Source organism: Mustela putorius, unplaced genomic scaffold (genome assembly GCF_011764305.1).
Source record: "Mustela putorius furo isolate JIRA1106 unplaced genomic scaffold, ASM1176430v1.1 tig00001419_pilon_pilon_pilon, whole genome shotgun sequence".
In the NCBI taxonomy this organism is placed as follows: domain Eukaryota; kingdom Metazoa; phylum Chordata; class Mammalia; order Carnivora; family Mustelidae; genus Mustela; species Mustela putorius.
In genome coordinates, this window is record NW_025421736.1 from 1701553 (window position 1) to 1724228 (window position 22676).

A 22676-nucleotide genomic window follows, 5' to 3' on the forward strand; every position below is an offset into this window, starting at 1 on the left:
CTCTGTGCTCACCGGCAAGAGAGATGCTGGAGACACTCCGGGAAGGACTAAGCAGGGCTGCCTGCTCCCCGCCGCTGTTCCCCAGCACCCTTCCCCGGGGGACCTGTGCTCAGGAGGACACTTCCTTGGGCATCCCCTTACCTCGCTGATGCCTGGGCATCCGGCTCAGCTCGTATAAACCCCACAAGCAGAGGCGACTTATCTTTAGGAAGCTGAAAGAAACCAACGCCACAGCCTCTCCAGCCAGGAATTCATCAAATAAAAACACACAGGAGAAAAGAAAGGGGGAAAAAAAAAAACCCCAAAAAACAAGAAACCCAAAGAGCCCGAGATGAGAAAGAAACCTCTGAATGGCATCACTTCATTAAGCCCAGTATTTCCGAATTCACCTCTCCAAGAACTCCAGAAATAAAATCTGAACAGCGGGAAAGTAGCACATTCTAATCTCTCCTAACTACGCAATAAATTGTATTTATAAAGAAAATGCGACAGTACAGAGCCCACGCTCGGTTAGTGTCCTAATGGATTAAAAACAATTCAGAAGTCGGTAACTTCTCATCGTCGTAGCTGAGGACATGAGATTTAACTCAAAGCTACGAGTCAGTTTTGATGGGATCCACGGGGGGGATAAAATAATTCCACGTCAGCAATATTTGCACGCCGGACCTGTCCGCCAAGCCAAGCCGTTCCCTGCGGGGACAGCACAGAGCTTCTCCCCTCGGACTAAATACCGCACACAAATGTCCAAGTCAAGGCTTGGACACGACCCCTCACTAGCTCCTCCTGTTCCCCATCCCCCTCGCTGGCCGGTGCTGTAAGGCAGCGCGGAAAGATGACCACGTCCTCCGCGACGGGCACCCCAACGCAGTCACACTCCCCCAGGAACCCGGCCGGTGGTGCCAGCTTCGGAGAACCACATCCACCCTAGCCAAGCCCTCCGCTCCAGATCGGCCAGGGGGCCAACGGCACACACGGCTCCTTCTAAGACTCAAAGAAAGAGGAAGGACTTCCAACTTTCTCCCCCAAGCTCAGGACCCCGGAGCCAGCCCTGCCGCCAACAGGACGTCCGCAGGCCACCGACTGTGCGGCTTGGGGACGGCCGCCAAGGACCCCCTTCCTCTTTCCGCTCTTCCTGGCAATTGCTCCCCAATGGGAGAAAAATGACAAGACCGTGTCACTATAGCAACTAACCTAGTTGGTGGGCTGCAGGTCTCTCTCCGGCCGGAGGGTGGAGCCCAGCTCCTTAACTAGGAGCCGCCACCGCCGCGGGGTCCCCGCACCACATCCCCGCACGGAAAACCAGGCCAGAAAATCACCCAGTTTCCCTCACGCCGCGCCTGAAAGTGCACACCTTGTGTGCTGCGGAGAAATTCTCAGATTTAATAGGGAGGATAATTGAATTCTATACGATGCTTATCAGTTTCCCTAATTAATATGATCCAAATATATCTGCTTCATAACACAGAGACATTCTGGGTAATAAAAATCCTGACTGATAACAAAAACAATTTACAAACAAGGATGCTAACGGTTCTTTCATCCCAGGTATACTGGAGAAGAGCATGGAAATCATAAGAACTGTTTCATTTGCATTTTAAATGCAATTCTAAAAAATTCTAAAAAAAAAAAAAATGCTTTTTTTTTTTTCCTGCAGGACTGCCGTTCCACGCTATAAATTATTATGTCTATTTTGTATTTTAGTAAAATGTTTTAATTTCTCCAAGTGCATTTCCGGTGAAATGGGGTGTGTCCGTAAACGTCTTATCTTACTGTCAATTATTCCGTTACATGGAAACAGCAACAACCATGAAAATGTGGTTAACCCAAGCTTTCATTATTAATGATTTCTGCCCTTCCGAATAAGACATTTTACCAAATGTCCTTGTCCTGCTGGAAGATTTGTTTCCAGAACACCAGGGAGGCTGCTAAGGGCGGGCTGAGCGTGTGGGTGGGGATCTCGGGTTCCACGGTGTGTCTGGGCGGCGCTGCAGCCGGGCTGTTCTGTGACCCCGGCCTGGCGCGGGCAGCAGTCCTGGGACGGGAGGGGCGGGGTGACGTGCAGGTGCAGGTGTGGGGTGTGCAGTGGGCAGCGGCCGGGGACACTGACAAGGTGGGAGCCGGGGAGGCCCCGGCTGGCAGTGGGGGTGTGGCGTGTGCAAACCACCGCCAAGGCGTCCTACACTTAACCGTCCGTGGTTGCTCTTTTTCTCACCTGAAGCGCCACCGCTCCCCCGCCCAGGTGCTGTCCTGAGTTCTCCCCTGGGACCCATGGACCCTGTCACCAGAGCCAGCCGAGGACAGCAGCCCCAGGGGAGGCCCAGGGAGCTAGTCCCCTTCCTAACACTGATGGATGCGAACCCTGCTGCCCCCACGCCACCAGGAAGAGCATTCACATGGCCCCCCGTTGGTCCTGGGACTTTCTCTCTCACCAGCTCTTTGCACATCACCAAGGAGCCCTGCGAATGCCGCTGGAGGGCCGAGATGGCCGCGGGGAGCCAGGGGACCCTTGCGACCATAGCTCCAAGCCCCAGCTCCGGGCCCCCCCCAGAGGGCAGCCGAGTGCTGGCGGTGCGCGCTGGGCAGCTCGGTCACGACCCCGCTGGGGGCCTTCCCGCCTGGCGCCCCCTCCCCGCGCGGGGCGCCAGCCGTTGCCTGCGATTGTGGGCGATGCACAACGGGGTGGAAGAAGTAGGGCCCTGCCTGCTCGGGCACCGGTGTCCTCGCGGCTCCGGCGGGCTGGGCCGTCCCAGGACTCGGAGACCGCGCCGCGCCCGGGGCTCCGTGGTCCGCTGTGGTCTCGTTGGGGGCAGCGGAGGGCTCGGACTGCCCGCGGGAGGCCGGGACTTGGAGGTGGTGGCGCGGGAGCCAGGCGCGGCGCTGGCCTCTTTTTTTTTTTTTTTTTTAAGAATCCATATTTTTCCATCACCTCCCGCGCCCATGGCAGTTCTCCATGACAGGTGTTCCTCAGCGCCCGTCCCCTCCTCCCGCTCCGAAGGGAAGGGACCGGAGCCCGTGCCAGGCGGCCGGCCGGGGAGCCGAGCAGCCCGCGCCATCCCGGCCCCCGAGCCGGTGCCCAGGACGCTGGCCACTCCCCGTCGCCCTGGCGGGCTGCGAGCGTGCGCCGGGCGCCCTGACCACCCGCCCCCACCGCGGCCCGGGGCTGCGCCCGGGACTGCGACCCCCCACCCCCACCCAGCCCACCCCCGGCCGCTGACCCCGGCCGCCCCGGAGCCTGTCCCCGTCGCCGGTCCCCCGCACCCAGCCGGCCCCGAGCCCGCGGCCCCGCGCCAGACCAGCTGGGTCAGCGGCTCGGAGCCCCGGACCGACTCCAGAAATGCCCGCGGCGGCGGCGGCGGCGGCCCCTCCACGCACCCCACCCCTCACTTCTCTTTTTTAAGGACGCGCCTGGCAAGTCGGCTTCCCCGGCAGGCGAGGCTCCAGCCGCGCGCCCGAGCCCGAGCCCCGCTCCCGCCGGGGACACCCCGCTCCCGGCCCGGCCGCCGCGTCGCCCCCCGTCCCCCGCGGGAGTGTCGCGGGCGGAGGGCGCCGGGCAGGGCGCTCCGCCGACATCCCCCGCGGTGCGGCCCGCCGGCCCCGCACCTGCCGCCGCCTCCGGAGCGCGCGGCTCGGCTCGGCCTGGGCCGGGAGCGGCGGCCGCACACCGGGCAGCCCCGGGCATCGCCGCGCCACCCGGGGCCTGGCGCCCGGGCCCTGCCCCCGAGTCGGGGCGGGAGGCTCGGCGGCGGCGCCCGCTTCCGAAGTGCCCGGGCGGCCCCGCTCCCTCCTGGCCCAGCGGGGAGCGGCGGGACCCGGGGACCGCGCGCCGCGAGCCGGCAACTCCGCACCGACTCCTGGCGGCCGCCGGGGCCGGGGCCGGGGCCGGGGCCGGGCCGGGGCGGGGGAGGGCCCGGGGGCCGGGGCCGGAGGGCCGTGCGGGGGCCCGGCCGCGCGGTACTCACTGCAGTAGGCGATGAGCAGGCTGGCCAGGATCATGAACGCCCAAAAAGTTGAGGACATGCTGGGCAGGGCGGTCGCATCTTGCCGGCTGCCGGTCCTGGGCGATGGCGCCATTGAAGCCGCGGCGCCCGCGCGGGGGGCAGCAGCGCGTCTCAGCAGCCGGCCCTGCCCGCGCCCCCGCGCCGGCCTCCACGTGCGGGCCCCGCGCGCGCCATCCTCCGCCGCCGCCGCCACCGCCGCCGCGCCCGGGCTCCGGCCCACTGCGCCCCGCGCCGGCCCGCCCCGCGCCGCGCCCGCGCCCGCGCCCGCGCCCGCGCCCGCGCCCGCGCCCGCGCCCGCCGAGCCCGGGGACGCCGGCCCCGCGGCTCTGGGCGTCGCTGCGCGCCCGGGCTCGGCGCGCCCGGCCACCAATGGGAGGGGCGCGCCCGGTGCGCGCGCCCGACGCCGCGGGGTCCCGGCGCGGTCCCCGGGACTGGCGGGGGAGGCAGGCCGAGGGGACGCCGCGCCCAAGCCGCGCCTCTGGATGGCGACAGAGACGGCCGGGCGCGCCCGCCCCGCGCCACGCGGGGAGGACAGGCCTGGCCAGCGCGAAGTTTGTGGACTTGGGCTGTGTGGCCCGTGGGCCCCACGAGCCCCGACTCCTCTCCGCAGAGGCCTGCGACGCCGGGTCCCAGAGTTTACTGTGAGTACAGGGTGCTTCGGGCCCTTTTCCCAGATGCGCCCTTCACCGCTGTTCTGGGTCGTGCGTGCGCTGGTGTCTGGAACCCACAAAGAGCGCAGTCTCAGAGCCCTGCAGAGTCAGCTGAGGTCAGCGCCCGAGGGCTCCTGGTCTCCCTAGCTCGAGCACTGCCAGGCAGGGACACAAGCCCCTCCCGAGCATCCTCCTTGTCCTCCACGGGGCGCCCTGCCCTTTGCGCCCTGCCCAGGACCTTGGCGAGCTGTGTCCTTGCCCCTCCCCTACCAGGCCCCAGTCTCGGGTCTCCCAACTCCCATCTAGGTGCTGGACTGTGTAAGCAGGATGACAATTAGTATAATTCATTTTATTTGCATATTAATTATCATCAGCAAAACGGATTCATTCCTGTAAACAAGAGGAGCGAGGATCAAGTATGTCCTTTGAGGTCAGAGTCTCCAACCTCACTCCTCCCTCTCAGGTCCCTGCAGCAAGACGAGCTCCGGAGACCAGATGCTCAGCAGAGCCCCCCCCCCACCCCGGGAGACTTGGGCACTGCGGTCCGCAGCCACACCACCCACCCCGAGTGCTGGCTTCCCATGGGTCGGGGCCTCTTCTGACATGAGCTCATCCTTCCTGATTCAGGGGTCTTCTGGCCTGCATGAGGAGGGAGGGCTCCCAGAACCCCATGAGGTCTTGCTGGAACTGGAGACCCTTTCCCAGGAGCCACTAGAGGGCCTGAAGCAAAAAATGGTCCCAGCATCCCTGGTCCCCTCCGGCCCTGGCCTGCTGGGCCTATGAGGAGACCATGGAGCCTGTGATCACGGCTGCTCGGAGCCTGCTGTGGGCGCGAGGGACCCACCAGCACACAGTCACTGCACACGCACGAGACACACACATACATGACATATACACGACACACACACCATATACACACGTGCACACACACACACGTGGTACCTACGTACCACACACACATCCTTTCACACACACACACACCGTATACACACACACCATACACATGCACACACAACACACACACACACACACACACACCCGTGCGGAGAAAACTGAGGCAGACAGGACCAGTCCAGGCCAAGCCACCTCTCCCAGTCCCGTGGGCGGCTCAGTGAGGAGCCCTCACCAGAGGCTGTAATGTCATTGTGTCCAGGATGATTTTTTCCGTAAATTTTCTATTCCTGTTTAATTCAAGCGGTCTGACTTCCTTCTTGGTATCTTCCCCACGCAGCACGCTGGTTCCCTTCGCTGGTGTGTAGGTGCTGCAGACCCGGGGCTCCTGAGAGCCTGAGGGAGGAGGGGTGGGAGCCCTGGTCAGGTGCCTGGGGCTGGGGTCCGTCCCCCGGGCCAGGAGGGGCTCCCTCGTGCAGAGTCGCTGCAGTCCCCCGCCCCGGGGGAGGGGGTGGTGCCTCTCTAGCTCTACGCCCCCCGGTCTGATGGAAGCCTTTTATCCTGCTAAAAAGGACGCGACATGCCGCATCTGTCGCCTCCCGTCCATCCCATCTCGTCTCCTGTTGTGGGCAGTCCCGCACGCCGGTCCGTGCCGCGAGCACCTTCCAGATGCCGCTGCGGGACGTGGCGAGTTCCACGACACACACACTTTCTGGCCCCTGGAACTGTGGGCTTGGTTTGGGAAACAGACGAGGACACCAGCACCAGCAGCGCCCAGAGGCCGCGCCCCGAGGGGAGGGGCCGGAGGCTTGCCTGGCAGGTGCTCGGGGAGGGCGGGCCAGGGAAGCTTCCAGCCCAGTGGGTTTGCAGGTTAGTCGAGCCGTCCTCAGGACAAGTGCGCGCGCGCACACACACACACACACACGTGACATGACAGCTTCACAAGACCATACTTACACTCTTGCTATACTGTGGTATTTTCCATTGTGTCCTAATTCATTTCGTGCACGCGGGCTGCTCACCGACGGGCGTGTTTGCTGTAATTCTCTCCGCGTGGCACGGCTGCTCCCAGAGGGATGTGGTCTGCGTCGAGTGTGGGAGGGTGAACTGGAGGGGTCACGCCAAGGTCGGAGGGCGATGCTGGGGGTGGACAGTGGGGGAGCGCCCCCGGCAGAAGGAGGGTGCGGTGTGTGGCGCGACCCGCTTCCTCCATGAGAGTCCCATGGCTGTGACACGAGGGCTGGACAGGTAAAAGGAAAAGGTATTCAAAGACGCTTGTGAAAGCTGGTGAGGCCGGCCTGGCGCAGGGCCGTCCACAAGGACAGGGGGCCCTTGGGACGGGCTCGTGCTGTCGGGGAGAGGCTGCAGGATCAGGGGCTCTGGCTACGCCGGCCTGACAGGACCGTGGCTGCAGGCCGGCCCGGGGACCAGGCATCTCCATGGAGGGACATTGGACGATGGGGAGCCTGGGCGGCTGTTAGGGGGATGGTGGGGGGAGCTCTGGTAGAACTGACATAGCAGGGTTCTTGCTAAATCCAGATCGCACAAGGAGGTGCCCAGGTGGGCCTCGGAGAACAATCAGGAGCCCGACCAGCTTTTGTCCAAGCAAAGAACGTCGGTCAGGCAGGAGCAACTCATGGATCTGGAGTGTCTTGGCCAAGTCTGTGCTGGGTCCGGACGACCGTATCGGGAAGAGGAGAGAGAACAGAGCCCGCCGTGCCTGAGGCTTGGAGTCAGAGGGTGGTGGAGAGTCTGGGAGCCGGGGAGGCTGGGCGGGAGAGAGGGCGGCTGGTCAGGGCAGTGGCAGGGTGAGGGGCGGACGGGTCACCAGAAGGCACAGCCGGGAGGCCGGCCGGAGGCAGCGGCAGGCGCTGGCGGCTCCCGGGGGGCCGGGCCCAGACCTCGATGGGAGCTGGGGATGGGGGATGAGCGGGGCGCAGAGTTCTGTTGCTAGGAAACAGCGCGGCTCCTGATCCCAAAGCTGCCAAGTGACAGTCTGTCGTCGTCGACTGGCTGGCTGTGGAGAGTGGCGAGAACCCACAGCACCTTCAACTCTGAGAGCCGAGTAAGTTTAGTGGACGCTCAGTCCCCAGCCCCACTCCACGCTGTGCTGACTGGGGATCCTGACCTGCAGCCTCCAGCAGGTCCTGGGTCCCCCCAAGCCCCAAACTGTGTCCTGGCCCACCGATGGGGCGTCCTGCATCTGGTGGCTCAGGGGGCCACGGGAGCCCCAGACACTTCGAGTGGCCCATGGAGGAGGAGTGGCATGTGAGGGGGGCTGGACGTGGTGCTCCCTCCAGGTCTGGGCCGGGAATGCCAGCGTCCCCTGCACGGGGCGTGTGTGCCTGTTGTCACTGCTCTGCTGCAGAACACAGGGGTGTGGTCTGTGGCTTTCCTGTTCTCTGCCCTTCTGTACCGGGCATGGGACATTGGTCACTGAGGTCATGGACTGCCAGGCTGACCGAGAGATTCCTAGCTGGATGTTAAACTGGGTAAGATTTGGGGGTGTCCGCTTGGGCATTGGGGAGGGCGGTGTATTTTATGGGAGGGCAGGCACGGTTTTGGGAAGGACATACAGAGTTCTGTGCGTGGCAGGCAGCTAACGGGCCGACAGTCTTGGGCCTGTCTGTGCCTCCTCTAGAAACAGTTGCAGGTTTTCCTTTGCAGGCTCACTGCTGGCCACGATGCGTCCCGTGTGCAGTTTGCAGAGATGCCCCTGAGCCCCGAGAGATGCGGGAGCAGGGAGGGCGGGAGACCGGACGACGGCCCCAGCAGGTGTAGGGGTCTGCCTGAGACAGGTGCTGGCCAGGTGGAGACGACAGCGTCCGGGAGGCCACTTCTGCGCAGGCAAGTGGGCTGATGGGGAGCCAGCCTCGCAAGCAAGAGGCACGGGGGTCGGCAGGTTGGCAGGGGCCAACAGCTGACCGCGAGCCCCGTGGCAATAGAGGGCCCTAACATTTCAGCCCTGGAAACGGTTTTTCACAGAGTCGGTGGGTGCAATGAGAGCATGATTTCGAGGGGCGACGGCTCTTTCCACCCACTCAAGGTCAGTGACCAGAAGTCGTGTTTCTCTGTTCCATGGTATGTTCCAGGTGTCATCCCAAGCCCTTTGCCTAGAGAGAGGGGGGCCCCCGACACCTGTGCATGGGTGTGCACGCTGCGACATGGGAGGCCGAGGGGACGTGCTGGGGCCGTTCCACGGTGGCGCAGGGAGGGGTGGCTGAGGCTGGGGCCGGCTGCGGTGCCCCAGACAGCACGCTCCGAAGTCGTGGAATTATGTCCATTTAAAGACGGTTTTGTAAAGGACGGACGAGGCGGAGAAAGGAAGCGCGTCTCCGTGGTGCCCTCAGACAGCCGCCCCAGGGTTTTGTTGGTGACGTTACTCCTTTGTTCGCACACGGCTCTGCGGGTCTGTCATGAACCGTGTCCTTCGGTCGGCGGTGAGCGACTGGGACCCCGTTTCATGGCCCTGGGCGACACTGTCCTGAATAAATAGCACCACTGCTTCATCAGCGTTTGGACCCTGGGACTTTGCGGCACTCTGCTCCTCCGGATGTCTCGGCAGTGAACGCTCGTCCCCAAGTCCTTTCCTACAGACGCGCTTACGTATAGGACGATCAACCACAGAACTCGAATTCTTGGGTCCAAATAAAAACACGACTTGAAGGCCTTGCTCTATAGTTGGCAAATAGACATCCAGAAAATGTATTAAATTACATTCCTCCCAAGAGCCCGTGAGTACATCACAGGCTGCCCACGCCAGCCCCGCTATTGTCCCCAGGAGAGAGCCAGGGACAGTGGCTCAGGTGACAAACACCTGTTAATGTCCTTCCCGTTTACGATTTTTGTGCATCCATCAATTCACATCTTTCGAGAACCACCTGTCCACACCCCCGGCCGGGTTTGCTCCCCATGGGTTTGTCTTCTTGATTATTCAGAACTTTTAATTTGGGGAACAAATTGCCTTTAAATTTTGGGGAAGTTTGAAAATACAGAAAAGTCTCACTGAGACCATGGCAGGTGTAACAACCGTGTGTGTCCGGCTCGCACCATCCTCAAACGGTCTTTGTTGTAGGTTTCGTGTGCAATACTTCCTCTTGGAGATCTGAATATGCGGTCAGCAGGGTCTGGACGAGGGCTCTTCTCTCGCTTTGTACACTTTGTTGTTCCTTATGGCTTTACGGAGGTGCACTGGCCAGGGTTCTCCAGAGAAACAGACCCAATAGCGGAGAGAGAGAGAAAAAAGTATTTTAAGGAATTGGCTCATGGAAACGTGGGGGTAGGCTAGAAATTCCAGAATTTTCCAGGCAGGCCAGCAAGAGGAAGACCCAGAAAAGAGTGTCTCTCTGAGCTCTGGAGGCAGAATTCATTCCTCCTTAGGGACCTCAGTCTGTTTTCTGTGAAGGCCTTCAACTGATTGGGCAAGGCCCCCCACATTGTGGAGAGCAATCTGCTTTCCCCAGAGCCGCCGATTCACATGTTCATCTCACCTAAAAATGTCTTCACAGCAGTATCTGGACTGATGTGTGGCCGAACAACCGGGAACCATAGCCCAGCCATGCTCAGACACACAGGGAACCAGCACAGAAGACACCACTGGTGTAGAATTAACCACACATATTTGAAGGGCAGCATTCAATGTTCTGACACCTGTGTCGGCCCCTGAAAACGTTACCTGGGGAACGAGAATGAACGTATCCACGCCCCGAGTCACTCTCAGCCCCTTCCAGCCCCAGACGATGCCTGGTCTCCGTCGGCCTCCCTTAAATGGCATTTCCTAGAAGTCTATAAACACGGACTCATACAGAAGAGTCTCCTTTTTTCCTGGCTGGGCTCACCCAGTTAAATTATTTTGAGGTTCATGCATGTCCCTGTAGGTATCAGCAAGCTGTTCGTTTCTTTTTCCTGCTGAGCGCAGACCCACTGCTTGGACACTGTCGGCCTCCGCGAATTCCCCCGTTGATTCACAGCTGGGTTGTCTCAGGCCGGCCTCGTATGGACAAGGCTGCTGTGAACGTTCACATCCATGTCCGTGTGTGAGCACACGTCTTCGTTTCTCGTGGGTGGGTACCGGGAGGAACTTGCAGGATGGCTCCACACTCACTGGTCTGGGAGAGGGTCAGGCTGTTTTCCGGCACAATTTTCCCGTTTTGCGTCTGCGCCGGGCGTGTGAGCCTTCTGCACGCTCCGTGTTCTCACCGCGCCCCAGTGTTGTGTTCTCTTTTTTATCGCTGCTGGGTTTTTAGCTGAGACGCCCCGTAACATTGAGATCAGCTCGAGACGATTCACGTCCTCGGATATGACGTCTTCCGGCTTTGGGTCTCACTGAAGGTCTCTGATCGGTATTTCATAGCGTTCAGCGCACGTGTCGGCCTCATCTTCTGCCCTATTCGTTGCACTTCTGGTGTGATTTTAAGTGGCATTTCGGGTATTATTTTAAGTGCTTTTCTTTCGGTGCCAATTGTTCCCATGGTACAGAACTCCACGTGGTTTTTACGTCGGTCTCGTAGCCCGCACCCCGATGACCTCAGACATGATTCGATCTAGTCACGTTTTTATTGATTCTATCACACTTCCTTACACCTGTGAGTAAAGACGGATCTGCTTCTTCCTTGTACATCGGGCGACTTTCCGTCCTTGCATGGCCTCCTGCGTTGGCCAGACCCTCCAGCACCAGGTCGAGTGGGAATGAGGGGAGCAGGGACCACTGCCTCACGTCTGATCTGGCAGGAAGACGGTGCGTCCCCCAGCTCCGATGACGCGTGCTGTCGGCTGGAGGTTTTGCACAGGGCCCTTCCCGCTTCTGGAATGCTCTTCCGTGCCTGGCTTTGGGGGTTCTTTAGAAACCAGGTCCTAACTGTTCTGAATGCTTTTTCTGCGTCTCCTGAGGTAATCATGCCCTGTGACTCCTCAGTGTCTCCTTCCCCTTTAGTTTCTTCTTGGACCCCCAGGCTCTCTTGAAGCCTGTTCCTCAGTCCCTCACCTCTGGAGGCTCTTCCAGAAACTTCCCGAGCCTGATTCCTGTTATAATTCAACGTCGACAAACGACAGACCCCACCGATCCTTAAGCAGAGCTCTTCCGTCTGAGACGGGCGTCCTGCCTGGAACGGAGCCTCACGGGCACTTTCACCGGGAGCCGTGCGCACGCTTCACCTTCGGGTGGGCGCCCTGCAGACGTCCGCTCCTCGGCTGGTCGGAGGCGTCCCATCGCCGGTCCCGCGGGGCGGGCGTCTGCCTCTGGGAATTCCCGAGACGAGTCATCGCGTGCTCCGGCCGCCCCGATGCATTTGTCTGTGTCCTGCAGTTCTGCCCGTTCGGCTTCAAGTGTGTTGAAATTCTGTCATCAAGGTCATGACCACTTAGGATTGTTGCCTCGCTTGGATCAGTCCATCCTTCCGTTACCGTATCTGCCCCTGGTCATAGTCGGCTGCGGAAGGCACTTTGCCTAAGACGGACGGACGCATTCCCTTTACCGTGTCTGCGTATCTTTTCCCACCTCTGAACATTTAACCGACTCGTGTCCTTGCGTTGGAGGTGAGCTCCTTCCAAACAGCCGTCAGCCTCGGCCTCGTACCCGACCTGGCAGCCTGCTCTGTTTCCGCAGACCATTTAGACAATTTCCACTGACAGGTGCGGGCGGCAGGGCAAGGCCCAGCCCATTGTGGAGCCCCTGCTCGGTGTGGTTCCTCCAGCCTCCTCTAAGATCCTTCTAGCAATTTCTGGAAACGTCCCTAACAGAGGGGAGGCTCTGCAGGGCTGTGGACGTGCCGCTCGGACGCCCTGGGCTCCACCTGGCCCCGGGGTGTGCACACGTGCTGGAAGCTGCCGGGCCAGCAGGCCTGCCTCTGTGGTTGGTCAGTTCTGCAGGGAGATTTGCCCCCAAATCACTCTTATTAAGTACTTTTTTTAAAAAAAGCTTTTTATTTTAGAGCAGTTCTATATTTAGGGGAAGACCCCACCGATCCTGCAGAGTCCGCGTACACCCAACACCCAGCTTCCCCTTGGTTAACAGGTCAAATCTGTTTTTTACTGTTTTACTTTTCTACTATTCGTCATTTTTAATTTCAAAACCTAATCCACCCTCCTCCAGATCTCCCCGGTTCTCCCCCGGTGCCGCTTCCTTTCTGTTTTCCTCTCCGGTCCCAGGACGCCTCCCGGGCGGCACATCCGGTCCCCGTGGCCTTGGGCTTCTCTCGCCCATGTTCATCCCGCACCTGTCCTGTGCCTCCGACGACCTCGGCGGCTTCGAGGAGGCCTGGGCGCGACCCTGGCAGGGCTCTGTGGGGATTGGTGGGAAGCTCTTCTCGTGATCAGACCGAAGCTGTGGGTTTCAGGGCACAGTGTCGCCGTCACGTCCTGTCAAGAGCACGTGCGTCAACACGACCCGCCGCTCTCCGCGTTGACCTCGATCTCCAGGCTGACGTGTGTGCTTGTCCAGCTTCTCCACGGCCAGGCCCTCCTGTGCACGCAGACTTCCTTGGAAGGAGGTCGCTCTGCACAGCCCATGTTAAGGGGCTACAAATTATTTGGACTATTTCCGCTTGAGAGATTTGTCTGTTCTCCCTGTATATCGAACGATTCAATCATATAATTATGTTAGTATGGATTCACGGGTATTTATTTACACTCAGGGTTGTATGTAATACCCTGTGATTGACACTCCAGCCCCCGCCATCCCCACCGTGGCCGGCCATCGGGAGACCCGTCCGCTGGCCCCTGCCTCCCTTGGGCCTGCTCTCCCCCGCACAGAGTGTTTCTTCTTTACGTCTCTTAGTCCATATTTTTAGATTATGTTTTTATCCGTCTGTTGTCCTGTCTGTACAGCGAAGTAGTTCTGGGGCGGACGTTCAGAGAGGCGGGACCACCGTCCCGTGGAGGGCGCTCTGTCCCCTGCTGGTCTTTCTCCTGCGTGATGAGACATAATGACGTGTAACCCGTGCAGGCTTACGGTCCACGGTCAGCAGATTTTTATAAACATGCATTCTGTGAAATGACCGCCACACTCGGGTGCGTCAACGCGGGGTTTCCTCCAAAAATTAAAAGAGAGCTGGCACGTGATCCAGAAATCCCCCTTCCAGGAAAGTATCCAAAGGAAGTGCCGCCCGGGTCTCAGCACGTCTGCTCCCCACGTCCGCCGCCGCCCCGCTCGCCACGGCCGAGACGCGGAGGTGGCCTCGTGCGTGTGAAGGAGGGATGGATAGAGAAGACGGGAGTGTAAGCCACGTGCGCGTCCGGGGTTTATCACTCAGCCACGAGACGGAAGGGGCTCCTGCCCTTTGTGACCATGTGGACGGACCCCGAGGCCTTCTGTTCCACGATGTGAGCCAGACGGAGAAAGACGCACGCTGTGTGATCCTGCTTATGTGTGGAACCTAAAACAGAAAACCAGGCTCCCAGAAGCAGAGAGCAGATGGCTGGGTTTTCCTTCTGATGTGCGGGACTGAGGCCCCGGGCCCCCAGCGGCAGGCCCCGGGGTGGGGCGGTGGGCTGCTTCCCCGGCTTGCTCTGGGCGTGGGCTTCGGGTGACGTCTCCAGCTGCTTTCATCTGGACTCTGACTTTGGGGTGACGTCTGCTGTCACGATTTCTCCATGTGTATGTCGAGCAGGGGAAAATGACCAGATTCCACCCTGGTTTTTGGAGCCCTGGGGGGTTGAGGACAAGCGCCTTGGCCTCGGGGGAGGGGAAGGAGCAGTGGGTTTGTGCCGAGAGCCACGGCCTCCTGTGTGCGGGCATCTTCTGTTTACTTGGAGCTTTGAACTCCTCTGCGAGACTTTCCTTGAAGAGATTCCAAAGCCACAGGTCCGGGCGCCTCTTTGAGGCCTCGGCCCCTCCGCAGCGGCCGTCTGTCCCCTCACTGCCCAGCCCTGGTTCCTGCTGCGTCTGGATTCCCCCACGGGGACCTGAGCCCCCTTCTTCACGGGCGTGTTTGGGGAGGGATAGTCCACTCCCGACCCAAAGTCAGCAGGACTCCCACCGGGAACCAGCTCAAAGCTTCTGCAGAAATCCCAGGGAAAGGAGCACTGGGGCATGCGGGACTCACGCCCTGAGCTGTCCAGAGGTGTGGTGGAAGGTTCCTGCCTGAGGGTGACGCCACCCGGAGCCCGGGGCTGGGGAGGCGGAGAGGCCAACAAAGACCCTGGTCAACCTTTGTCCTCTGCAGCAAGACTCAAGCCCTAAGAGAACCTTTTTTTTCTTTTTTTTCCCCAATTGTGCAATGCATTTCCCTTTAGGAAGAAGCGGGTCTAAGCGAGGTCTTTCCCTTCCAGAAGGCTCCAGCCAGGACAGAGTCACTGATCCCAGGACTCGCTCCAACACGTGGCGGAAGAAAACCGGCAGCCTGCCCCTCACTCACGGGGTCCCGTCCTTGCCAATGAGCCTCTGCCCCTGCTGGTCCCGGGGCCCGGGGCACGGCCCGCTACGGTGACCTTCCCTTGCCACGCACGGCGGGCGGTGTCCGGCCTGGAGGAGTGACCATCCCACAGTGGGGCCGGTCCCTCGGGGCAGGTGGGTCCCCGGGCCCCGCACCAGGAGGAACCATTCACTCCTGCCCTGGCCCCGGAGCACATTCTCAGGCGTCCGTTGCAGTTCTTGGACTTCGAGACCAAGAGATTTATGGGCTGAAGTTTTTTCCAGGGGAGCTGTCTTTTGAATTATCGTGTAATTAAGATGCTAATGGCTGTTTATAGAACCTTCTCTTCGCAGCCCAACTGCTTCGTGAATAATAAGGAGCGTCCCCTTTGTTGTGTTGGAGAATAGCATCCAGAGCAAAATCTTTCATTAAATCACAGGTTGTATCTTCCTTTTTCTCTTACAGTAGAAAGGAATTTACTAATGCTCGTTAATTTTTCGTCGTGTGAATAAATTACAGGGGATTCTTTTACTTATAACCCATTTCCTTCATAAATAAAGGTAAACACCTTCATTCCTTGTGGGGGCATCGGAAGGTGCCCTAAGAGAACAGATTCTTAACCAGAGCCCTTCAAGGGAAGCACGGGGCCAGCCTCACTCAGGAACGCGGGTCAGGAGCTCTGCAGGGGCCGCAGGGACCCCGCCGAGGCCACACCCGGTCCCCTGACAGTGGGGCTGAGGCCCAGCCTGGGCAGCCATCTGAGGCCAAGGTGACCAGGACGCGGGCAGCCGGGGCCAGGAGCCAGGCCCAGGTCGCTTCGCTCCCCAGGCGCCAACCTGAAGTGGCTGCAGCACGTGTTGTACTCGGCCCAAACCCACCACGGGAGAGGCGGGGCCTCTGGGGGATGGGGGGGCCCGCAGAGCCCCCCTCCCCCCACCCCGAGCGCGGTTTCCGCACCTCCGGGAGACCAGCAGAAGCACCTTTCGGGTTGTCTCTCTGCAGAGTCTGCTGGCCCAGGCGCCCCCACTGCCTCCTAGGACCCAGGACGTTGGCTTTTTAGTGTGATCGGAACCTAGTCGGGGGAAGGGGGGCTCACCCCGCTGGACCCAGAGCGGGAGGCCTCACCCGCCTGTGTCAGACTGCTCTGGGCAACTTTCCTCCCGGGAATGTGGTCTAAAAAGTACAAGACAGAATCCTAATGTCTGCCCCTTGGCAGAACGAAGCCTAGCTCATTGAGTTATTGTGGAAACTAGAGTTCTGTCCTCTAATGGCTCAACGCACGGAGACCTTTTGACCTTTCTGCTGGTCTCAAGACCTCCAGCCTCCCCAGGACATTGAGGTCACTCCAGCTCCCTGCTTCCGGGCTCTCGGTCCCCTGGGATCTAGTGTCGCTGTCTCTTTCTTGGGGACAACCACACTTGTCCCCTCCGTGGCTTCTGTGCAAGGCCCGTGGCCGGGCGTGGCCAACAGCAGCACGAGCAGACAGCCTCCAAGGTCTTTGCTAGGACTCCACGGTGTGGGGCACTGTGGGGCACGGTCGTTGAAGCGTCCATCTCTTGGCCTTGGTTCCGGTCGTGAGCGCAGGGTTGTTAGGTCGAGCCCAGCCTTGGGCTCTGAGCTCAGCGCAGACCCTGCTTGGGACTGTCCGCCCCTCCCCCACTTTGTGCATGTGTGTCTTCCCTCCCTCTCTCTCTGTGTCTCTCTCCTTTTCTCTCAAGTAAATAAATCTTTAAAAATTTTGTTAAAAAAAAAAATAGAACTCCTTGGCTTCACCCACTGTTTTGTTCAGAAAGCTTTTTCCCTCTTTCAAATGCTAATGTTTTAATTTACCTTTTTTTATTATAAATGCTAGAATTCTAATTGGTATCCCAACTGCCTGTAGACTTGACTTGTTTCTTGCAGTTAAGAAAAATCACCTACTCATTAAACACAATTATTACTTTGTTCTTCTATCTCTTCGACCTGCCCAGTGTCATAAACTCTTGATTACTATGATGTTAGTCGAAGTAAAAATCAAAGCAGAAGCCATCAGGGCCACACATGGACTGTCTTAATCTCTAAATTCTGTCTCAGGCCTTGACCTCGGACATGTCTAATTCCTGCCTCGCCCACTTCGATTCTGTATTCTTCTCTACTTGGTTCTACAAAATAACCATCTCTGTTCTGCTCTATAATCTTTATGATGTGTTTTTGTTTGAAATATTCTGAGTAACAGGCAAAACTAGGAGTCATTTAGAGCCCTGTCACTTACAAACGATCGCGAGGGTTTCCGCTGAGACAGCACAGCCAGGATGTGTCACCGGAACACCTTCGGCCCCACACTCGTGGGGATGGCGGAACAGCGAGAAGGCAAAGACGGTGTCAGGCTCAGAAGCCAGGGTTTGTGTCTCTACGGCCGGGACTGGAGAAGGAAACACAACTGTTGAGCAAGGTGAATGCCAAAGGCCAGTTGGTCTCCAGGCCAGCGGTAAGCCTGGAGGTGGACGATGTCAGTCTCCTGCCCGACAGAGAATGGTGACCAGAACATCAGACTGGAGCCAAGAGCCAATCTTTCCACCTGTAGCGATGGGGTCATATGTGCACTGACCCCATGAACTAAGACCAGAAAGAACTTGCCCTAGAATCCAGACCCTGTAGTTTGAGGAGAGGGCAGCGTTAGGAAGCAAGGGGAGACAGACGCGACCGTGAGACCAGGATGCAAGCCAGTCCTGTAGGTGTTGTGGACGGGCGTGCGAGGTCTCCAGTGTCCCTTCCAGGACATCACGCGACTCCTGTGACGAGACCTGGAGCTGGATGGATGTGCTGCGTGGGTGGCGTGGACTCTGTCCTCCAGCCGAGGGGCGAGCACGGATAGAAGGAGGCAGACAGGTGAGAGAGGAGACAGACGCATGGGGAAAACCCACCTCCTCCCACTCATCGGGCTTGGAGGTCAAAACGGAGAAAGGCTCACAAAAATACAGTTCTGGAACCATAACCAAGAAAATAAACTCCAGGAATATGAACTGACTTTCTGTGAGATTCATTCATGTCTTCACGGAAAGACGAAGCTTCAAAAACAAGCATGTTGCTGTGTCTGAAGAGATAACTGAACTCAGTTTCATGTACAAACGAATAAAAAAAAAAAACTGGGGAAAAAAACCCCACTAAATGCTATGGGAGCTCTTCTTTGGGAAAAAGAACTAGTTCAAGATCTGAAACTTAAATCAAAAAGGAGTCACGGAAATACATTTTGTGAAAAAATCAAGACGAGGTAAACTCTAGCTTGCTGAAATGCAATCAAACAAGAAGTCGTGGTTTGGAAGGAAATCTTCCAAAATTCAGTAGAGTTGCAGCCATATGCTGAAATAAGCTGGTTTCAGTTTTAGCTGAGCACGATGGTAGTAAATTCTGTGTTCCAGAGACCTCTGTGCAGGAATTTCAAAGTCAGTGTTCAAGGACCGGTGGGACCATTCCTAAAGGCGTCACCAAGATCAAGGTTGTATCAGGTCAGGGAAGTAGAGGCTGAAGGAGGAGGTTCTGGGGAGAATCTTTAAAGGGAGCTCGCGGTGCCTCAGAATCCCCACGATGACAGCTGTCCACTTCATAAGGAAATTAGAAGTTTTTTAAAAAGTTTAAAAAATATCATCTATGTATTCTCCGTGTTCACCAAAGTAAGTGTAGTCTTAGTCCTGTGCACGTTTCTCAGAGTAACATCTGGAAGTGTGGGATCCCTGTACTGTATACACAGAACTGATAGAACACTGGAGCTAAGACTAGATTTAAAAAAAGATCACAGGTGTTTCAATAAAAAGTACTGAAAAAAAACCCAAGATCCAATCAGGATGAAAAACGGCTTGCCAACTGGGAATTCAAAGTAACTTCTTAGCCTGAAGGGCATTCCCAGAGATATGAATAAGAATCATAGTTAGTAATGACTGATAACATCTGAAAAGCCTCCTTTTTGAAGTCGGGAATGAGCTGGAAGCCACCTGCCGCTGCTTCTCTTCAAACTTCCACTGAATTCAAACCAATGCAATAAGGCAAGAAAAAAAATTGGACTCAGAAATTATATGTATATTACATATAAGATTATACAAGATAAAATTACATTTATTTGCAGAAGATACGATTATATACATGGACAATCAGAGAAACAAAACTGCCAAGAAAGTTTTTGGATATGCAACTTAAAAATGTCAGTAGCATCCTAAAATAATAAAAAAAAATTGAAGATGCCACAGGACAAAGTTGCTGTTTTTCTTCCAAAACATTCCATAGGGTCTCAAAGATTTACCAGGCCTGTATGGTGATTATAAGCCTCAAAGGACATGTAAATCTGAAAAAAAGTGACTAGATATTTTTGAACTGGATGCCTCAGTAGTAGAAACAAGATGATCCTCCTTAAATTAGTGGGTAAAAAGCACTAGTGTTTTCCAGGGAGCCTGACCAGTTGGTAGTCACGTACTAGAGAAGGCCAAAGAGTAATTGAGTGAATTGGGAAGGAAAAGATGAGGAGCTTGCCCCCCATGTGTCGATATGTATCAGAAAGCTGTGGAGTTAGGACAGGGTGATAGACACGCCAGCCGGAGGGGGCAGTCACCCAGGACAGACCAAAGATGATGGAACCAATAAAGCAGCAGAGTTGATACAGCACCGGGGAGAAAAATACAGATTTTTTTCCCCAATAAATGGTGTTTGGAAAAACTATCATTATTATCTCTCGTACTCAAAAATAATATCCAGGTGGATTAAAAACTAAATATTAAATTTTGAATATTTTAGGAGAGACTTTTTTTTTTTTAAAGATTTCATTTATTTACTTGAAATGTCAAGAGAAAGAGTGGGAGTGGGGGAGGGGCGGAGGGAGAAGGGGAAGCAGACTCCCGCGGAGCAGGGAGCCAGAGCTGGGACTCGATCCCAGCAGCCTGGGATCGTGGCCTGAGCCGAAGACAGAGGCTTAACTGAGTAACCCAGGCGCCCAGGAGAGGCCTTTTCCATAGCGCTATCAGGGATGGAAGTCCTGGATGAGATCATGCTCCTCAGAATGTAGTCAAGTGTGAAGCGCCTGCTTGTGAGTGCTTGTCTGTGCTCAGAAACAGTGAGTGAAGCCGTCAGCAGGAAAGAGTAGCAGGAAAAATGCAAAACCAGGCTCCGGAGACATCCGCTGCGCTCCCAGCCCCCGGCGGGTACGGTAACGTGGCTCTGGGTGGTGATCAGTTGTGCGGGACAGATGACCGGAGGCGGGGAGACAGCTAAGCATCCTCGCCGGCGCTGGCGGCCCGCAGAGCTCCACGCGCAGAGAGAGAGGAAGCAGGACAGAGGCTCGTGCCCTCGGCTCTGAATCTGGGTGGAGGGCTGGACGCCATCCCTTCGACCGCCTGTATCTGAAAATCTGCCGGTTCGGGGCTTGAATCTGTATTTTCCATGTAGTCCCCAAAACTCTCTCGGGTACATTATTCTGCACCCAGGTCTCCAGGCCTCGAAGGTCCAGGTTGAAGGAAGCGCAGCCTCCTCCGTGACTCCCGCACCCGCCAGCGCGTGCCCCGCTGCGGACACTGTGGACGCCCAGACACACGGGCGGACGGGCTCATGTGGGTTCGGAGCACGTGTCCTGCGTGGCACTGTAAGAGCGTGTCAGACATGGAGAGGAACTGGGACACTATTAGAAATGAGAGCTTAGGAGAAGAGAAAGAGTTAACCACAAGAAATGAGAACGGTAACAACAACACCCAGAGCTGACGCACAGAGGGACATCAAGGAGCTTGACAGCGGACGAGGGACCCGCGGAGGCGAGGGAGACGGGTCGACGGCGGCGCAGATGCAGGCGACGCGTGGGCCCCGCAGCCTGGCGGGGAGACCCCGCAGTGGCACCCCAGGTGTGTTGGAGGGCGGGCGGTGGTGACGAGGGTCCGGAGAGCCCTTGGGGAACCGAGGAGGCCTCCACGTGTGGCGTGAGGCTAAGCTACACTCCTGCTCCGCGTGCTGCCGTGACATCTGCTGGGAGGACCGCCCTGGAAGACCCACAGGCAACATTGGAACTATTTATGGTTCCTTCGGGATATGAGGACATGGTTGCCTTATAAGCCCGTTGTGTAAAATATAACACAAACCAGTATTCATGGTCTATATATATATTCTTAATGATAAAACCCAAATTAGACTTTGAAATAGTCTGCTGTGATATTCCAGCTTTTCAGTTAGATTTTAAGTGCGTGGTCCTTGCCCAGGACTGGTGTTTCTTGGGCCCCGGGGCGGTCGGCCCTGACCCGCGACCCCCTACCCCGCCGCCGAGGCAGCACCGATTCCCAGTTATACACCCACCGCAGGGTACGTGAGTCCTGTCCGTCCCCGTCCTCATGGCGTAAACAGACGTTCAGGTGATGGGCCATCAGACGGCTGGAGAGTGATGCGGCTTATTTTTTTTTTTCTTATCCCATTACTTACAAATAACACTAAGCATCTTTTCATGCGTTCAGTGGACGTGTGTGTTTCCTGTGTCCGAAAACGGCCCCGGTCCTGGGCCTGCTGTCCTTTGGCTCATTTTTACTCTTGGGTTGGACACGTTGATTGCAAATGAAGTGACAGCCAGTTTTCGGTCATATGTCGGAAAACGTTTACCTCTCTATTTAGGTTTTGTGGTTCTTTCTGACATTTTTAATTTTGGGAAAAAAAAAAAGCCCATTTCTATTCAGTTAAAGTAGAAAGACTCTCCTGCACCGCATCTCCTTTGCACCTTTGTCCAAAAAGTCAGGAGTTCGTATGTGTCTGGGTATCGTTCTGGGCTCTCTCGACTCTTTCTCTCCGGACATCTTCACACCCAGAGGACGCTGTCCCGGCTCCCGTATTCCGCAGAAAGAATCGGGCACTGCGCGTTCCTGATGCTGGGGCCTCGCTGGGCTCTTGGCACTACGGGTGCCCCTGGGGAGCCTCCGCGAGCGTCCCCTTCCTGTGCAGGGACAGCGCCGCTCTTCAGGGACCACCGTCTGGCTCCCCTGTCCTTCATGCCCAGTGTTTCCACGTCGTTTTCATTTTTACTCTTCGGTGAAGCCGTCCTCGGCGAGAGACGCATCTGGCACCCTCACTCCATCTCAGTCAGGAGCGAGCGTCTGCTCTCTCTCTAATCCTGACATTTTCGGACAATTGAACAACACGTGAATGAACAGGCTGAGTCCTTATGGACGTCCGGGGTGACGGGCAGAAGCAGACACGACCCGGTTGCAGAGAAATCCCGCAGGAGGTAGCAGACCCTCCTCCATGCAGGAGGCCGGAAGTTGGGTCCCTTGCTGGGCTGGGCACAAGGGCTGGTTTCCAAGGAACGGGCTGGGAAAGGAGACACGGTAGCCGGGCCGTGGAGAAACGGGCCGCTAGTGGGAACCTTGTGGTGGAGGTCAGGAGCAGGGTTGACAAGTCACGTGGGTGTCTTGTGCCCCTGACACGATGTGTTGAGAAGGGCGTCTCCCTCTGCTATTTTTCCAGAAACCCACAACCCCGGTCCAACCACGAAGGAACAATAGGAAAACCGGAGCTCAGGGACATTCTATGGGATGCGTGACCTGTCCTCTTCGGGATGTTCAAGGTCACAGAAAACAAGGGAAGACTGAGAAATCGGGGGACAGAGACCGGGAAAACGTGCCAATTGGGTACAGTGTGAGGTTCTGGATTAGAATCAAGGGAAGAAAGAGGGCTTAGCGGGAAAACTGGCAAATAAGCTGGAGTTTCATTTAGAAAATGATCTGAGGCGTCGCCGACACCGCGGACACAGAAGAGAGGACAAGCTCTCAGCACGTGGGGGGTCAGTCGGGCATCTG

At 57.3% G+C, this 22676-nt stretch overlaps 1 protein-coding gene and 1 long non-coding RNA gene across 2 annotated transcripts in view; one reads left to right on the plus strand and one right to left on the minus strand.

Moving 5' to 3' along the window:
- Positions 1 to 4199, minus strand: part of TAFA5 (TAFA chemokine like family member 5) — a 169113-nt gene extending 164914 nt beyond the window's left edge. The window contains exon 1 of the mRNA XM_045087621.1: positions 3960 to 4199. Within this exon, the coding sequence (XP_044943556.1) occupies positions 3960 to 4071 (112 nt within the window). The 5' untranslated portion in view covers positions 4072 to 4199. The remainder of the gene's footprint in view (positions 1 to 3959) is intronic.
- A 133-nt stretch (positions 4200 to 4332) lies between these two features.
- Positions 4333 to 8382, plus strand: LOC101679755. Its single transcript, XR_001176807.2, has 3 exons — positions 4333 to 4639; positions 7079 to 8031; positions 8207 to 8382. It is a non-coding gene; the product is annotated as an uncharacterized LOC101679755 (long non-coding RNA).
- The last annotated feature ends 14294 nt before the right edge of the window (positions 8383 to 22676 follow it).